This window comes from Bubalus bubalis, chromosome 12 (assembly GCF_019923935.1).
Source record: "Bubalus bubalis isolate 160015118507 breed Murrah chromosome 12, NDDB_SH_1, whole genome shotgun sequence".
Classification (NCBI taxonomy): Eukaryota; Metazoa; Chordata; class Mammalia; order Artiodactyla; family Bovidae; genus Bubalus; species Bubalus bubalis.
The window spans coordinates 103,960,061-103,975,470 of NC_059168.1; the positions used below are offsets into that span (position 1 = coordinate 103,960,061).

Here is a 15,410-nt window from a genome sequence, read left to right on the forward strand (position 1 = left end):
TGCTAAGATCAGGAGCAAGACGGGGCTGTCCCCTCTGTCACTTCCACTCAACATTGTATTGGTAGAATTTTTCTGCTACCAGTGATATCATTAAAGAAGTGAAAAGACAACCCACAGAAGGGAAAAAATAATTACAAATCATAAATCGGGTAAGGGACTTGTATCCAGAATGTATAGAGAATTCTTGTAACCCAATAAAAAGACAACTCAATTTTAAAATAAGCAAAATATCCAAATAGAAACTTATCTGAAAAAGATATCAGATCAGATCAGATCAGTCGCTCAGTCGTGTCCGACTCTTTGCGACCCCATGAATCGCAGCACGCCAGGCCTCCCTGTTCATCACCAACTCCCGGAGTTCACTCAGACTCAAGTCCATCGAGTCAGTAATGCCATCCAGCCATCTCATCCTCTGTCGTCCCCTTCTCCTCCTGCCCCCAATCCCTCCCAGCATCAGAGTCTTTTCCAATGAGTCAACTCTTCACATGAGGTGGCCAAAGTACTGGAGTTTCAGCTTTAGCATCATTCCTTCCAAAGAAATCCCAGGGCTGATCTCCTTCAGAATGGACTGGTTGGATCTCCTTACAGTCCAAGGGACTCTCAAGAGTCTTCTCCAACACCACAGTTCAAAAGCATCAATTCTTCGGCGCTCAGTCTTCTTCACAGTCCAACTCTCACATCCATACATGACCACAGGAAAAACCATAGCCTTGACTAGACGAACCTTTGTTGGCAAAGTAATGTCTCTGCTTTTGAATATGCTATCTAGGTTGGTCATAACTTTCCTTCCAAGGAGTAAGCGTCTTTTAATTTCATGGCTGCAGTCACCATCTGTAGTGATTTTGGAGCCCAGAAAAATAAAGTCTGACACTGGAAATGGCTAAATAAGCACATAAAAAAGATGTTCAATATCATTGGTCATTAGGGAACATTGTGCTGGAGGTCTGACCCAGGGCAATTAGGCAAGAAGAAATAAAAGGTATCCAGACTGAAAAAGAAGAAGTAAAACTATCTCTATTTGCAGATGACATGATCTTACATATAGAAAATCCTAGAGAACTCACTGAAAAAAAGTATTATAACTAATAAAATAGTTCAACAAGGTTGGAGGATATAGGGTCAATAGAAAACAAACAAAAAATCATTTCTATACAATAGCAGTGAGCCATTAATGAAATTAGGAAAATAATTCCATTTACATCTTCAAAAAGAGTTTTTAAAGGCTTACAAATAAATGGAACAAATGAAGGGCAAATTTGTACTCTTGAGAAAATGTCTCTGAAGAAAATTAAAGCAGACCTAAATAAACAGAAAGGCCTCTCATGTTTGCAAGATGAAGACTTACCATCGCTAAGATGAGGGCAGCAGCCTTGTTTATCTGCAGATTTGACAAGGTCTCTACCAAAACCCCAGCTGGCTTCTTGGCAGACATGGACAAACTGATGCTAAAATTCATGCAGAAATGCGAGGCACTTGGAATGTTCAAGACAATCTTGAAAAAGGAGAACAAAGCTGGAAGATCTGCTCTTCCTGATTTCAAAACTTACTACAAAGTTACTGTGCTCGAGACAGCGGTACTAACATACGGATGGAAATGTAGATCAATGGGAGGGCAGGGAGGGACCAGAAACAAAGCCTCGCCTTATGGTCAGCGGATCTGCCGCAAGGATGCCAGGGCAATTCAATGGGGAAAAGAGTAACCTTCAACAGATGGTGCCGGACAGCTGAATAGCCACTTGCAAAAGTCTAAAGCTGGGTCCCTTCCTACACCTTTCACGAAGCTTCCTCAAAATGGACCACACACCTACGTATAAGACTGAAAACTACAATTCTGAGAAGAAGATTTAGTAAACCATTGTGACCTGAGTTAGGAAACACTTTCTTAAATATGACACCAAAAGAACCAGGGACAAAAGCAGGCATACTTAAGCTGTTTTCATTCAGTCACCAAGTCAGGTCCAACCATTTGCAACTTCATGGACTGTAGCATGCCAGGCTTCCCTGTCCCTCACCATCTCCTGGAGTTTGCCCAAGTTCACGTCCATGTCAAGTACATAAGCTGTACTTCGTCAAAATTAGGAACTTTTGTGCTACCAATGATATCATTAAAAAAGTGAAAAGACAACCCGCAGAAGGGAAAAAATAATTATAAATCATAAATCGGATATGGAACTTGTATCCAGAATGTATAGAGAATTCTTATAACCCAGTAAGAAGACAAACAACTCGATTTTAAAATGAACAAAATATCCAAATAGAAATTTCTCCGAAAAAGATAGAGAAATGGCTAAATAAGCACATAAAAAAGATGTTCAACATCATGGGTCATTGGGGAAACGCAACTCAGATTGTTGAGATACCACTTCACACCCACGAGGATGGCTAGAACCAAACACAGAATTACGAGCGCCGATGAGGATGGAGAAATCAGAACCTCGCCCACCAAGGGTGGGGACGTAAAGCGGTGCAGCCCTTAGAAAACCCTCGGCAGGTCCCCAAAAATGTTAAACGCGGAGTCACCACATGCCCCAGCACTCCCGCTCCTAGATACGAGAACTGAAAACATTTGCCTAAAAACCTGTGCACACATTTGCAGAGCAGCATTATTCACGATGGCCCCAAAGTCCAATGACTCAAGCGTCCGTCCACAGATGAATGGATAAATAAAAAGGAGTGTACCCCTGTGATGGAATACTGTTCCGAAGAAGAAATATCGAAGCACTGACATGTCCTCAAACATGGAGGCCACACTGAAAACAAGCTCGGTGACAGAGGCCAGTCACAGAAGACTGCCACTGTGTGAGTGCCTTACGGGAAACGTCCAGATACAATACATCTACAGAGACAGGATGTAAATCAGAGGCTTCTGGAAGGTGAGTTTGGGGTGAGAGAGGGGCAGAAGCCGCGAGAGGGCCAGCAGCCCGCGCCTTCTCCCCCATCCCACGGTTCAGATGCCACTGCCCAGCGGTCTACAATTAGCCTTACAGCCAGCTGCCCCCTGAGGCCCAGGCACAGGGCGTGGTCTGCTCAGGGTTACACAGGAGGAAATGATGGAGCCTGGGTCTGTCCAGCAGTGCCCGGACCCCAAGAAGCCCCCAAGTGCATCCTCCCCACTGTGTCTTCAGTGATTCCAACTGGATGGGAGGGAGGGTGTGGATGGCAAGTCTCTATACCAGGGAAACTGGCCAGCGTGGGGCCAGCTCCCTGCCCTCCGCCCCAGGGCAACTGGCCGCCACACAGCACCCTACTGACTCATCTCCTGAGCCCCAAAGGCCGCTGCTCACCTCTGTCTAGACCCCACCACCCTTTACGGCTCCCCCTCCACCGTCAGGCGTCAGGGTGCCTTCGCTTACGCTGCTGGGGCTGCATATCCAATCCCCAGACAACTTGCAGGCCAACTCTCGTCTGCCTGGGCTGGGGAAGCTGCCAAGGCTGAGAACGAGCGTGCATCTCCTGCTCCGGGATGTCGAGGCGCCTCTGCTGGGATGCAGCCAGGAAGTGGGGCTGGCACCCCGGCCCGGCGCCCACATCCTTAAGGGTCTGAACACCCTGTGGGCCTTGGAAGCCGCCCCGTGGAGGTGCCAGACAGAGTCCCATTCGCTCCTGGGAGAGGCAGCCCCCGGGGCCTCCTGGACTTCCAGAGGCACGTGCCTCCCCTCCCGTTTCAGAAGCCTCTTCCCCAACGCCTTCACTAGAGCAAGCTTGGGGGGACGTGTGGTTCCGTCCCTACGGAACCAGGTGCAAAGTCAAGGTATGGGCCATGTTCAAGATATATTCAGAATTTGTAGGCAGCAGCAGCAGAGCATGAAACCCAGCCCAGGGTGCTTCTGAGTGAGGTGCCTCACACGACTGCAGGGGTCCCACGTCCAGGAGGCTTCCCAGGCCTCCGTCTCTGGGGACAACCCCCAGGCTGAGGCCGTGGCCCCAGCCCAGTGTAGACACTGATCGGGCCTCCATCCCCCTGTGCGGTCGGCCACGTGCTCACGGACACAGAGAGCACACTGTCCTCTGGAACAGAACAGCTGGGTGTCTCAGCAGGGACGCTGGAGCTGTCTTCTCTGCAGACGCTGAGAACCCCCAGCGTGATGCGGACCTGGGGGAGGCCTGGCCCCTGGGACCCCGTCACCGCCTCTCCCGCTGTCCCGGGGAGCCGGGCTCGGAAGGGCCCAGGAGCCACCGGAGCAGCTGCAGCGGCCCATTTCCGGAGCAAGCCGGGCAGCGAGCGGGCCCCGGCTGCGGTCTCCCCTGCTCGCCCCCTGGGGGCCCCATCTTGGACCTCCGTGTCCTGCGTCTGCTCGGTCAGAGCGGCAGACGGGAACCACGCCCCAGATCCGGCAGGCGGCTCGTCACACTTGGGGGCGGTTCCGAGGGCCTCCAAGAGATGAACCCCGGCCCGAGACCACACAGCCTGAGCCAGGCCGGGCCGCCTGGCCGGTGCCCCCAGCAGGCCGCGCCACTGGCAAAGTCTCAGTACAGCCGGAGGGCCGAGGAGAGCATCACCTATTCTGCCTCAAAACCGAGTCAGCCCCAAATGGGGTGGGGGTACAGGGAGCCGGCTGGGAGGGTCGGAGCTCCCCGGGCGCCTCCCCGGCCGGCCCTAAGCGCCGCCCAGCGTTCCGCCCCTTGGGGGTGGGCGCCTACCACGTGGTGGTGCGGAGGGACGCTGAAGGTGTACTCCTGGCCCAGCAGCCGGCCGTAGGTGTAGTCCTCGTGGGCCCGACGCCCGTACGCCCCGCAGTAGTCGTAGGGGAGCACCTGCGGCAGGCGAGGGGGGTCACAGCCCCGCCCTCCTCCCGGCACACGCCGCCTGGCCCGGAGCCGGAGACCGAGGCCCACAGGACAGACGGCTCTTGGCCCTGCCCTCACCAGGCCCCACACCCATCACGGGGCAGCACGTTGCCGACGGGGCTGGCCTAGGCATGCCAGCAGCACGGCACGAGCGAACTGTGGCCTCCGCGGCCGTGGGAGGGCGGGGCCCGAGACGGAGGAGAAATGGGGTGTGCTCGGGCAGGCGAAGAGAGGGAGAGAGGGGGCTGAACAGCAAACAGGGCGGGTTGACTGGGACCCCGGGGGCCACCCCAGGGCTTCCGTCTCAGTGCCGAGCGGCTGGGATGAGGCCCAGGGCTCAGCCTGCTGAAGAAGAGAGAGACAGAGTCAGGGGTGGGGTGGCTGCCAAGGATCCCGGATGCTGTTGCCATGGCGATCCAGGACGCAGTCCCCCTCCGGCCTGGCCCTGCTCAGAGGGTCTTGCACGTTCAGGAAGGGAGAGTCTCTGGACAGGTGGGGGAACCAAGGTGCAGAGAGACTGCCACCTGCCTCCAGTCCCCGGAGAGCCCTGACTGCCTGGCCTGAGGCGAGGCGGTGGGCCCCAGAGGCTGGGACTCAGCGCCTCTTGCCTTGGTCTCTCCTGTGCTTGGCCAGCCACTCTCAGGGAGGCCCAGAACCCCACACCCCACTCTAGTCCTGTTCCTGCTGATGGAGCCCCTCCTTCCCAACTCTGCGGCCACTCCTGGAAAAGCGTGAGCAAGCCCGGCACCTCTCACCCGCAGCAGGGCCAGCCCTGCCCCATCTCTTCTCACCAGTAAGAGCTGAGGGTGAGGTCTTGACTGAACTGGGCCTCTCTGCTCCTCCAAGTACCCCCTCACTCCCCACCCCCAGCTCCTGGCCGAGCCCTGGTCCAGGGAAGGCCTTTACAGGAGTCTCTGTGGGAAGTCATCTCCCTGGCCTGCCAAGTGGCTCCCACTGGCCCCCGAGGCCCTTGCAAGAACACCCCAGCCCACTGCAGCCTGGCCAGGAAGCAGGGAGTAAGGGATGTCCGGTTGTCCAATGCCCTGGGCTCCCAGGGTGGGAGGGGGCTGCAAAGCCCACCCATCTCAGAACCAAGGGTTTGTTCCTGATTCTGGCTCTGATCTCCTCCCCTTGCCCATGGGTTCTGGGAAATAGGGGCTTCCAGGCACCAGGCTGGAGGCAGGGAGGTGTCTGTGCGGGCCTCTCCTCTCTGCTGACCCCAGAGGCCATCAGGAACTTGCCTTGGGACATGGTTGCTATGGAGATGGAAGATAGGTCGCACTTGGAAGGTGGTTGCTCAAGTATAGCAACAGGAAGGGGCTTTTCACCTGTACAAACCTGGATCCACTCCTATCCCCCTGGTTGTATTAAAGCATCACACCGCCTGCCCCAGAGACCCAGGGCCTCACAGGCAGCATGGTTTCCATTCTTTCCTCTGAGAACCCAGTTCCCTGGAAGGAACTGGGTAGGACGTGGGAGCCCCCAAGAGGGCACCCAGAGGCCAGAACACTGAGAAAACCCCAACTTACAAACTAACACACAGAATGCATAATTTTGTGCTAAATCCTCCTACTCACATTAACAGTTGCAGCTGCCAAAAATATATGAACAAAATTATGAGAAGATGCTCTAATTTCTCCCGTCAACAGGGGAATCTCGTGTGTGGCCTCCTCGCTGTGGAGCACCAGCTTTCCCGGGCCCCTGGCTCATCTGGGCAGTGGAAGGCCGGGCACTGTGGGCGGTGAGTGATGTCTGCGGCAGGGCCCCGAGGTCAAAGGCAGACCGGGCGGACCGGCAGGGGCTCTATTTCTCCAAAGGCCAGACGAGCCTCCCACCCCACGGCTCACCAGGCTCCTGAGTGCCAGTGACATTGAGGGGTGCAGCCACTTCCGGTGGGGCGGACGCAGGGGTGGGCAGTGGGCGGGGCCGGAGGGCAGGGCCCGGCGTGTGCCGGGGGCCTACTCACCGGAGCTGGGCCCTGGGCACTGAACCATCCCGGCCGCTCCCAGCCGTGCCGCTCTTGGAACACGCAGCCTCGTGCAAGGAGCTCCTGTTGTGGGGGGCACAGCGAGCAGCCTCAGGCCCAGTGGACCCCCAGAGCAGGGCAGGCAGGCCAGGACCCGCCACCTGACACCTCAGGGGGTGGACAACAAAGAGATGCTGGTGTTCTGACTGAGGACCCAAGCCCAGGCTCTGAGTCCAGCTCTAGGGCTCCCCCAGCACCCCAGCTGCCCGCCCTAAGAATCCCCAATCTGTAGAACAACTTCTCCTGTGGACTGAACTGCACCCCAAACTCCTGTGTGGAAGCCTTATCCCCAGAGTGACTGTTCTGGGGACAGAGCGTGTGAGAAGGGAATTAGGGGAAATGAGGGCCCAAGGGTGGAGCCCGGATCCTTATCAGGAGAGGAAGAGCCAACACGGCGGGGAGATGGCCGTCCCGAAGCCAGGAAGAAGGCCCTCACCAGGGACCGGGCAGTGGGCTCCTTTACCCCTGACCATCCAGCCCCCAGAACCATGGTGAGAAATGAGCCCGAGCGCCCCCAGCTGGTGGCGTCTGTTACGGGACAGCCGGGGACCCCGCCATGCCACAGCCGGTGTCCACCCAGGAGAGATGAAACCAGGGGAACGGCCCAGCTGTGCACACACGCGTTCACAACAGCCCTGACGAATGCAGGGGCGGAGGTGTGGCCCATCCATACGACGGGGCGTTAGCCTCCAAAAGGAAGGACATTCTGACACCTGTTAGATCACAGATGAGCCCCAGGAGCAAGCTAAGGAGAAGGAGCCGTCACCAAGGGCCGCATGGTGTATGATTCCATTTATCTGAAGTGACTAGAGGAGGCCAGTCCCCAGAGACAGAGAGTAGAGCACTGGTGCTCATATGTAAAGAATCTGCCTGCAACGCAGGAGACCTGGCTTCGATCCCTGGGTCGGGAAGATCCCCTGGAGGAGGATTCTTGCCTGGAGAACCCCATGGATGGAGGAGCCTGGCGGGCTCCAGTCCACGGGGTCGCAGGGAGTCGGACACGACAGAGAGACTAACACATTCACTCACTTTCGCTTTTGTGAGGCTGGAAGGTGGGGGATGGGGAGTTATTGCTTAACGGGTATGAGGCTTCCTCTTGCGGTGACGGGAACGTTCTGGAACTAGCTGGAGGTATGGTCGCACAGCAGCGTGGAGGCCCTGAAGCCCCCTGAACTGAGCACTTCAGGTTCAAACGGCAAGTTGCATGTGACACGCACTTTGCCACAATGAAGCATTACAGCAGACGCAGTAAGTTGTTGGGGGCCGGCGTGAGGCACTCCGCCCATGGCAAAGGTCATGAGGAAGGAGGCTCGACATACGCAAAGGTGGGATCGAGCCTCAGGAGTCCCCCTGGAAATCCTCAAGCATCTACCCCCATAACCAGAGCCTGCCTACTTTACTACTTTGTGCTCTCACCTACACCTCTGACTTTACGGGGGGCTGTCCCCCACCACCTCTTTCGGAGAAGGAGTTAACCTAGAGCTCCAGTTAATAAAAACTCCTGGGCGTGATAAGAGTGTTTTAACCTACAAACTCCTCTGAAGGTTCTCTGGCCTGCCTGACAGGCTTGTCCGGCCACATGTGATTGCTCACAGCCTCCCAACCATGAGAGGCACAAGATGCTTTAAACCTTCTAAAAACAGGTTCCTTAGAAAAGTTAGAAAGCTATTAGTATATGTATAATGGGCTGATTAGAAATTGTATTGGTGAAGGGTTTTTTCATTTGTTGAGCCAATGTTTGCTGCTAAGTCTCCATATCCCCTGCCCTTACACACATTAATGAATATATAGAAGAAATAAGTATTAACCTTTGATATAAATCACATTAGACCTTAGGCTAAGTAAATTCTTTCCTTAACTAAAACCCACCCTATAGGAATGTAACTTTATTTGGGTGGCGTCTGTTTTAAGAATAATCACCCCTGGAGAAATAAGTGTCCTGGTTGACTGACCGCTGTCACAAGGAGAGGGTCATAAATTGTCAGCAGGCCCCCTGGCCAGAAGATGATGTAACACCCCTAAGACCTCTGTATACATTTGTATGAAGCACCTGACTTTGATAAAAGTCAGGACTGCTGACCCCGCGTGACTTTTGCATAACATCTCAGTGTATAAAAGTAGACCATGGAAAATAAAGAATTGGGATCAGTTCCTCGAAAGACTGGTCTCCCCATGTCTCTCTCTCACTCTGGCTGAGTCTCCATCTGGAGCGCGGAACCCACCATGCTTACTAATTATGCCTGTGCTTCTAAGATCGACCGGGGAGGCCTCAGTGTCTCCTCTCCTTCGGGAGAACGGAAGGACGCCTGCGGCCTACGTAAGTGGTGCAAACTTCTTGTCTTGAAGTTTTATTGGTCTCCCGCGTAAACCAAGCTACTCAGCCTCTTTTCTCCACCGAATTTTCCTACTGAACTATCCTTATTCTATTACTCTTTATATCCTTAATTAACGTTTAATTAAGCAGTTGTTTCCTGACCCTCGTCTACGCCGTCTCTCCTTCGAATACCCTGGATCAGCCGGGGCTGGACCCCGGCAGTAAGTTATTTCAGTGGCAGACCGCTTTGAAAATAAATGCGGTTGGGGGGGAAGAAAAGAATCTCCGCTCTTGGGTTTGGAAGGTCCTGGGGCCGGGGCCCAGCCATGTCTGGAGCCCAGGAGGAGTGGGCCTCGGGAGCTGAGTCTGGCAGGACTTACAGGTGCCAGCCAGGACCAACGGGCACCCGAGGCCCAGACGGCCTGCGTCTTCCCCTCCCTGTGGGCCACCGGCCTCAAGGGGGAGGACGCATGCAGCCACATGCCAGCTGGTGACACCCTGATGTCTCCATGGGCGTCCGAGGGAATGCTCCCCTCCAGTAAGAATGGGGGCGCCTTCGCCCAAGACAAGTCACCTCCCCGATGACACACACGTCAGCCGGCAGCGGCTGGGAGGCGTCACAAGGGGGCGGCTGAGGAGGAAGTGGAGGCCTGCGTGAATGCAGATGCCTCCCCAGGGGCACGGCTGCGCACCCACCAAGTCCCCTCCGGGCACAACTGTACACGCCTGGACAACTTGTCTGCGCCCGGCTCCTTCCACCCCAGGCTCGTGGAGCAACCCTGTGTTCCTTGGGAAGCAGCTGAGCTATGCAGACAGTGCAGGTGATGAAAGCCTGGGGTCAGGCGGGGGAAACCTGAACCCACGGGGGTCCCAAGATTGCCCCCGGGCCCTCCAGGCCAGGCTGGAGAGCGGAACAGCCCAGGAACCTCTGCTGACTCTGTCCTGGTGGGGTAGCGGGGAGTGTGCGTGGACGCCAGCTGCCTCCAGGGTCCAGGGACTGGTTTCAGAGGAAGGAGGCCCTGTCTTCTGTAAACGTGACCTGCTCGCTGAGCCTGCCACCTGCCTCCCGCTCCACCCGTCCAGGGGACGGGCAGTCCCTGAGCATCTATCCAGAGTCAGGCTCTGTACCCAGAGACAGGCCCAGGCCCCACTGGCTGGGTCCTCGCAGACAGGTAAGCAAAGCATGCAGCCCCAGACAAGGGCAAGGAAGCGGGAATGGACATGGAATGGGGGCGATAGGAGCAGGGGGACAGAGCCTGGGTTGCTGGGGACCTGCAGAGTGCCGAGGGGCAGGTCCCAGGAGACGGCACCTGGCGATGGGTTTCATCGTATAAGTAGAAGTTTGTCAGGAGGAACGACGGCCCAGGCAGGCTGCTGCCTGGCTCGGCCTCCTGACTGGTGACTGCACACATCTGCCCCCGCGGCTACCCTGCCCCCTGTGCTGCTCCAAGCGCGTTTTACCCACAAATGCCGGGAGTGAGCCAGCTGCCTCGTCACCTCACGCGCCCTGCAGCTGGGGTGCCATGTGCACGCTGTCTCCCCGCACCCGGGACTCCCCGAGAACGCCGCAGCCAGCGCAGAGCAGGCCCCGTGGGGCTGGGGTACCTCGTGCAGGGGGCCCTTCCGCATGTTGCGTCCGGCCAGTGGCTCATCATGGGGAAAGACGACGGAGTAGTTCTTGGCGTAGGCCTCGTGGCTGCGCTCCCGGATCCAGCGGCCGTGGTCTGTGAGTGAGCGGTGGAAGCGCCTGTGGTGGACAGAGAGGGGTGCGTCACCGCCTGGGGGACCCTCGTCCTCCCCAAAGGGGCCTCGGGCACCCCCAAGCCTTAGGGAGCTCAGCTGCCTCCTCTGCAGCCCCCACAGCCGTCAGGCACAGGGACTGTGGGCGCAGGGCCTCAGGCTGGGGTCGTGCTGGGGGTAAGCCGTGCCCCTCGTCCTACTGGGGAGCCGCCCAGAAGCCCGGACCTTCCGGTGGAGGTTAACATTGGGGTCTTCAGAGTCTGGGGTCAGCAGGTGTGACAGCCCCTTTCTGCATGGGGCCCCCTTGGCAGAAACAAGGGGTGAAGATGAGACCCCCTCCAGAGGAATGGAGGCTTCTCTGGGGACCCTAGCTGTGTCTGCGGACCCTGCACCCGGGGACGCTGTGACCAGGATCCCCGCAGGATCCCCCCGGGCCGCTGGGGGACACCAGGTGCAGCCTCGTCACCCCCAGGGGCGTCCAGCTCCACCTACGGGCCCTTCGCCGTTTCCCACCGAGCTCAGAGGCGCCTCCCCAGCCTGCTCACGGGCACGATGGTCGGGCCATCTGAAGACCCTTCTGCCTGGCCTCCTTGGACTGCAGGGCCGCCCGAGCCAGACTGAGCACAGCCGCTGGGCTGCCTGCCCCGCTGGGCCCCGCTGCCCTCCCCGGGCACAGCCCACCCCTCAGGCGCCCAGCTCAACACCCCCAGCCCCCACCTTCCCCCCACCTGTGGGCATCTCGCTTGTCCTCCAGGACCACCGCCCCCACCCCGGCTGCGTCCCCACAGGCTGCTGCCCTCAGGGACCCCGCCCGGGCCTCGTCGCGCCTGCCAACTCTCAGTTCTCATGCGGTTCTCGTCTGCGCGGTGCCCTGATCTGGGCGGGGCAGCGGGACCACACTCGTGAGGGTTCTGAGCCGACTCCATTCACAGAGGCTGCTACCGCGCAAGGGGCTCCCTTCCAGGGCGGGGCTGGGTGCCGGCTGCGGGAACCCGGAGCTGGTCCTCAGAGAGGCCTCACGTGTGGGGCCCGGGTTTGGCTCCTTGCATGGGACAGGAGACCCGCCTGCACTGAGCCAGGAGCATCAGCGTGAAGGCGGCTCATGAACGGGGGTCTGGGGGGTGCCCAGGAGCGGCCGGGACCGAGGAGGGGTATGGGCCCGGGGCAGGGCTGGGTGATCCCCGGACGGACAGATCCTGCCCATCTGGACCAGCCCTCGCCGGCCTTCTGCTCACACCTGTGCACGCCCGTGGGTGTCAGGAGTGGGCACTCTGCTGAGCCAGAGCACCAGCAGGGGTCAGCAGGACGAGGGGCCCTCCCCGGGGCCCGCATAGACCAGGCTGCCATTTCCCACCTGCATGCAGGTGGGCAGAGGGGCCTGCAGCTGGGCACCGGCATCCAGCCGCCCCCCCGATGTAGTAAGGAGCGACTCCTCCTTTCCTGGCTGCCAGGACCCTAGTGACTCTCCTCAAACCAGTGGCCCACGCTCTGGGCCCCGCCTAGGCCAGGCCCCGGGGGTGGGGGGCACATCCCTACCGTGAACCTCAGACGCCTCCGCTGGGAGAGGGGACCCTTGTCCCCATTTCACAGATGGGGAGACCCAGGTCAGAGAGGGGAACTGGCCGAGGGCCACACAGCTAACGGAGAGAGCCCACCCTGGGAGCCTCCCCCACAGGTGACCCCCAAGTCACCTCTGTGCCTGAGCTTGCTCTCTGACCCCTGCAGGTGTGAGCACGGGGACGAGCGCGGTCCCCCGCTCCCGGCACTGAACCCTCTATCCCCCGCCCTGCCGCCCCTGCGGCCCGTCTCCACCCTCGCTCGGCCCGGGGAGGCAGAGCCGCTCATTAGTGCCTAGAGGCCCCGGGTGCCGTGCCGGAGGCTGGCCTGGGGGTGGCGGCCCTCTGGTATGTGCGTGGGGACGGGGCGTGGTGCTGGGTGGGCACCAAGTCCCACGTCAGGGACTGCTCGGGTCGGACGTCTTCAGCTGGTCCTCTCCTGGGGCACGCTGTCCGGGCCAGGAGAGTGGGCGGACCAGACCTCCGCCCCCAGCCCCCGAGATCGCAGCTCTGGGGTCTCCCTCCCGGGACCCTCTGCCCTCCGACCTGTGACCCGAGGTCCCAGCTGGCCGGGGCAGGGGCGGTGGCTCTGCGCGCACCCACGAAGGGGCCCCCAAGACGCTCCCACTGATGTCTCGCTTGTGAGAGGAGGCAGGGAGGGAGAGAGGCCCAGAGCCCCTGAGGAGGGCGTCCGCCAGCCCTGGAGGCGGGAGGCCGTTGGTGAGGCCCAGGCTGCACCCTGGTCCATTGGTTCCCAGGGCGGAGGCCTCACCCCTGAGGGAGGGGAGATGGCAGACAGCCTGCAGGCCTGGAGCTGGGCGGCTGTGGCTCCAGGTGACTTCAGGCGAGCCGCCTCCCGTGAGGGCTGCTCTGCTCTGCTGTTTGTAGCCGGAGGGGCTGGGACTGGCCCATCCCCGAGGCTCCGGGCAGCTTTATCATCTCTGGAACATTCCTCTCTTGGGAGAGCACGTGGGCACAGCCCCAGACTGTCTCCGAAGCAGCAGACTGTGCTGTGCCAGGCGCCACGGGAGGGGTGGTCGCTGGGAGGGGATCTCAGGGTATGCCTGCCTGTCTGTGTGGGTGGCGGACACACCCCCGTGGACGCAAAGTCCCCATCAGGCCAGGACGGGGCGAGGTTAGAAGAGGAGCCAGGGTGCGCCGAGCTGAACCAGAGTGGTCTCCACCACCCCCACCACCTCCAGCCCTGCCGGGCAGCTGGGGTCTCTCCAGGGAGCCCGTCTGCCCAGAGCCGTCACAGCGCCACGGGCTGGACCCCCACAGAGGCCCCTCCAAGCCGCTGTCTCCTCTGCCCCCTGCAGTGCTCGGGCCGCAGAACTGCCACCTGGGGAGCGGAAGCCTGGCCCCACGACCCTGCCTCGGGGCGTCACTGCTCCAGCTCACAGAGGGCCGTGGGCAAGCCGGACGCCTCCCGGCTCCAATAGCTGCGCCCGCACGCACGCTGGCCTCAGCTCAGCTTTGTTTAGTGTTTCACGCGCAGACCTGATGCTGAGCATTCCGCCTACTCAGACACGCTCACTGCTCCCAGCAAGCGCCTCACACCCCCGGTTACAGAGGCACAGGCTTGCACGGGGTCCGATTTATTCCAGTCTCCCCGTGAGTGAAGTGGGCAGCCAGCGTCTCACTCAGGGCTGCCTGCCTCCCAGATGTGCTCGCATCCCAGCAGTGACCACCCTGGCTCAGCCCCATCCCCGGGCAGCCTGCCCCCCCGGCCTCAGTCTCCCCATCTGCAAAGTGGGACGATGGGATCCCACTGCTGACCCCAGAGCTGTCGGACAGGTCAGGCAGGACACTGGGACGAGAGGTCCTGGAAACTGTAGAGGGCGGTGGATTTGCCAAACCCAGGCACCCTGCAGCACCGCCCCCTCCCCCAGCTGGCCTCTTCCTTCTTTGCTTACTGCCACCTCTTCCAAGACGCCCTCTGGATTTCAGGGAAGGCTCCTTTCTAAAGAGCCCGGGATGTTCACCCCACCCCACCCCATCCCAGCAGCTTCCCTTGTAGCTCAGTCGGTAAAGAATCTGCCTGCAATGCAGGAGACCCAGGTTCGATCCCTGGGTCGGGAAGATCCCCTGGAGAAGGAAATGGCAACCCACTCCAATATTCTTCCCTGGAGAATCCCATGGACAGAGGAACCTGGAGGGCTACAGTCCACGGGGTCACAAGAGTTGGACACGACTTAGTGACAAACCACCACCACCGCCGCCCCATTCTAGGGCAGCCACCGCCCGCCCACCGGCCCCCGTGGGCACTTGCCTGATGTCATAGCTGTGCATGTCCTTCTCCGGGCGCCCGTGGACGATCCAATAAGCCAGCTGCTGCCCGCAGCCACCGCCCAGCATCATTCCTGGCAGGAGCAGAGAGCTGTGGGTCTGCAATCCGCCCCCAGGCCCTGCACCCCACCTCCGTGCCCCTCCCACCTCTGTGGCAGCATCAGCCCCCATGCCCCGGATCTCACCCCTGGGGTGCCACACGCCTCCTCCTGGCAGGCCTGTCCCGTCTCCACCCCTGTCCCAGCCACAGCGCTCCTAGGCCCACCCCCACCCCAGGAAGGGGCGGCTCTGAGAACTGGAGGAGAGCCCAGCTGGGCCCCTCACTTCCAAGACGGCAGGAGTCGGGGAAGCCGCGCTGCCCGTACTCACCTGCGCTGTTGAAGCCGCAGCCCAGGAAGAACCCACGGAGCTCGGGCGCCTCCCCCATCAGGGGCTTGTGGTCCGGGGTGAATGACTCTGAAAGGGAGGGGAGAGCCTGAGGGTCCCTCCCGGCCACAAGCTCCTGGGTGGGGTCTCCCAAGAGGACAATAACTGAGGCGGGGGCGGGCATCCAAGGCCGCTTCCTCCCTGCTCGCTCCCGCCACGTTCCGCTGGGGTCCTCCTCACTGATGATCTGAGCTGGGCTCTGCCTCGTGGGGCCCGGGTGTGTCCGTGACTTGCTGCGGTGGGGGGCCTCTCCCCGAGTCCCCGGCACAGC

General features: G+C 59.6%; 1 protein-coding gene across 14 annotated transcripts in view; it reads right to left on the reverse strand.

Annotated features, from left to right (window-relative positions):
- SARDH (sarcosine dehydrogenase) overlaps positions 1-15,410 on the reverse strand; it is a 63,274-nt gene that overhangs the window by 27,525 nt on the left and 20,339 nt on the right. For 12 of the 14 annotated variants that reach the window (XM_006062462.3, XM_025262048.2, XM_006062463.3 and 9 more), the window contains exons 11-15: positions 15,083-15,169; positions 14,697-14,787; positions 10,734-10,875; positions 6,755-6,838; positions 4,642-4,755 (exon numbers count right to left, since the gene is read on the reverse strand). In XM_006062462.3, the coding sequence (XP_006062524.1) occupies positions 4,642-4,755; positions 6,755-6,838; positions 10,734-10,875; positions 14,697-14,787; positions 15,083-15,169 (518 nt within the window). The remainder of the gene's footprint in view (positions 1-4,641; positions 4,756-6,754; positions 6,839-10,733; positions 10,876-14,696; positions 14,788-15,082; positions 15,170-15,410) is intronic. The other 2 variants (XM_025262058.2, XM_025262059.2) reach the window with 2 other exon arrangements.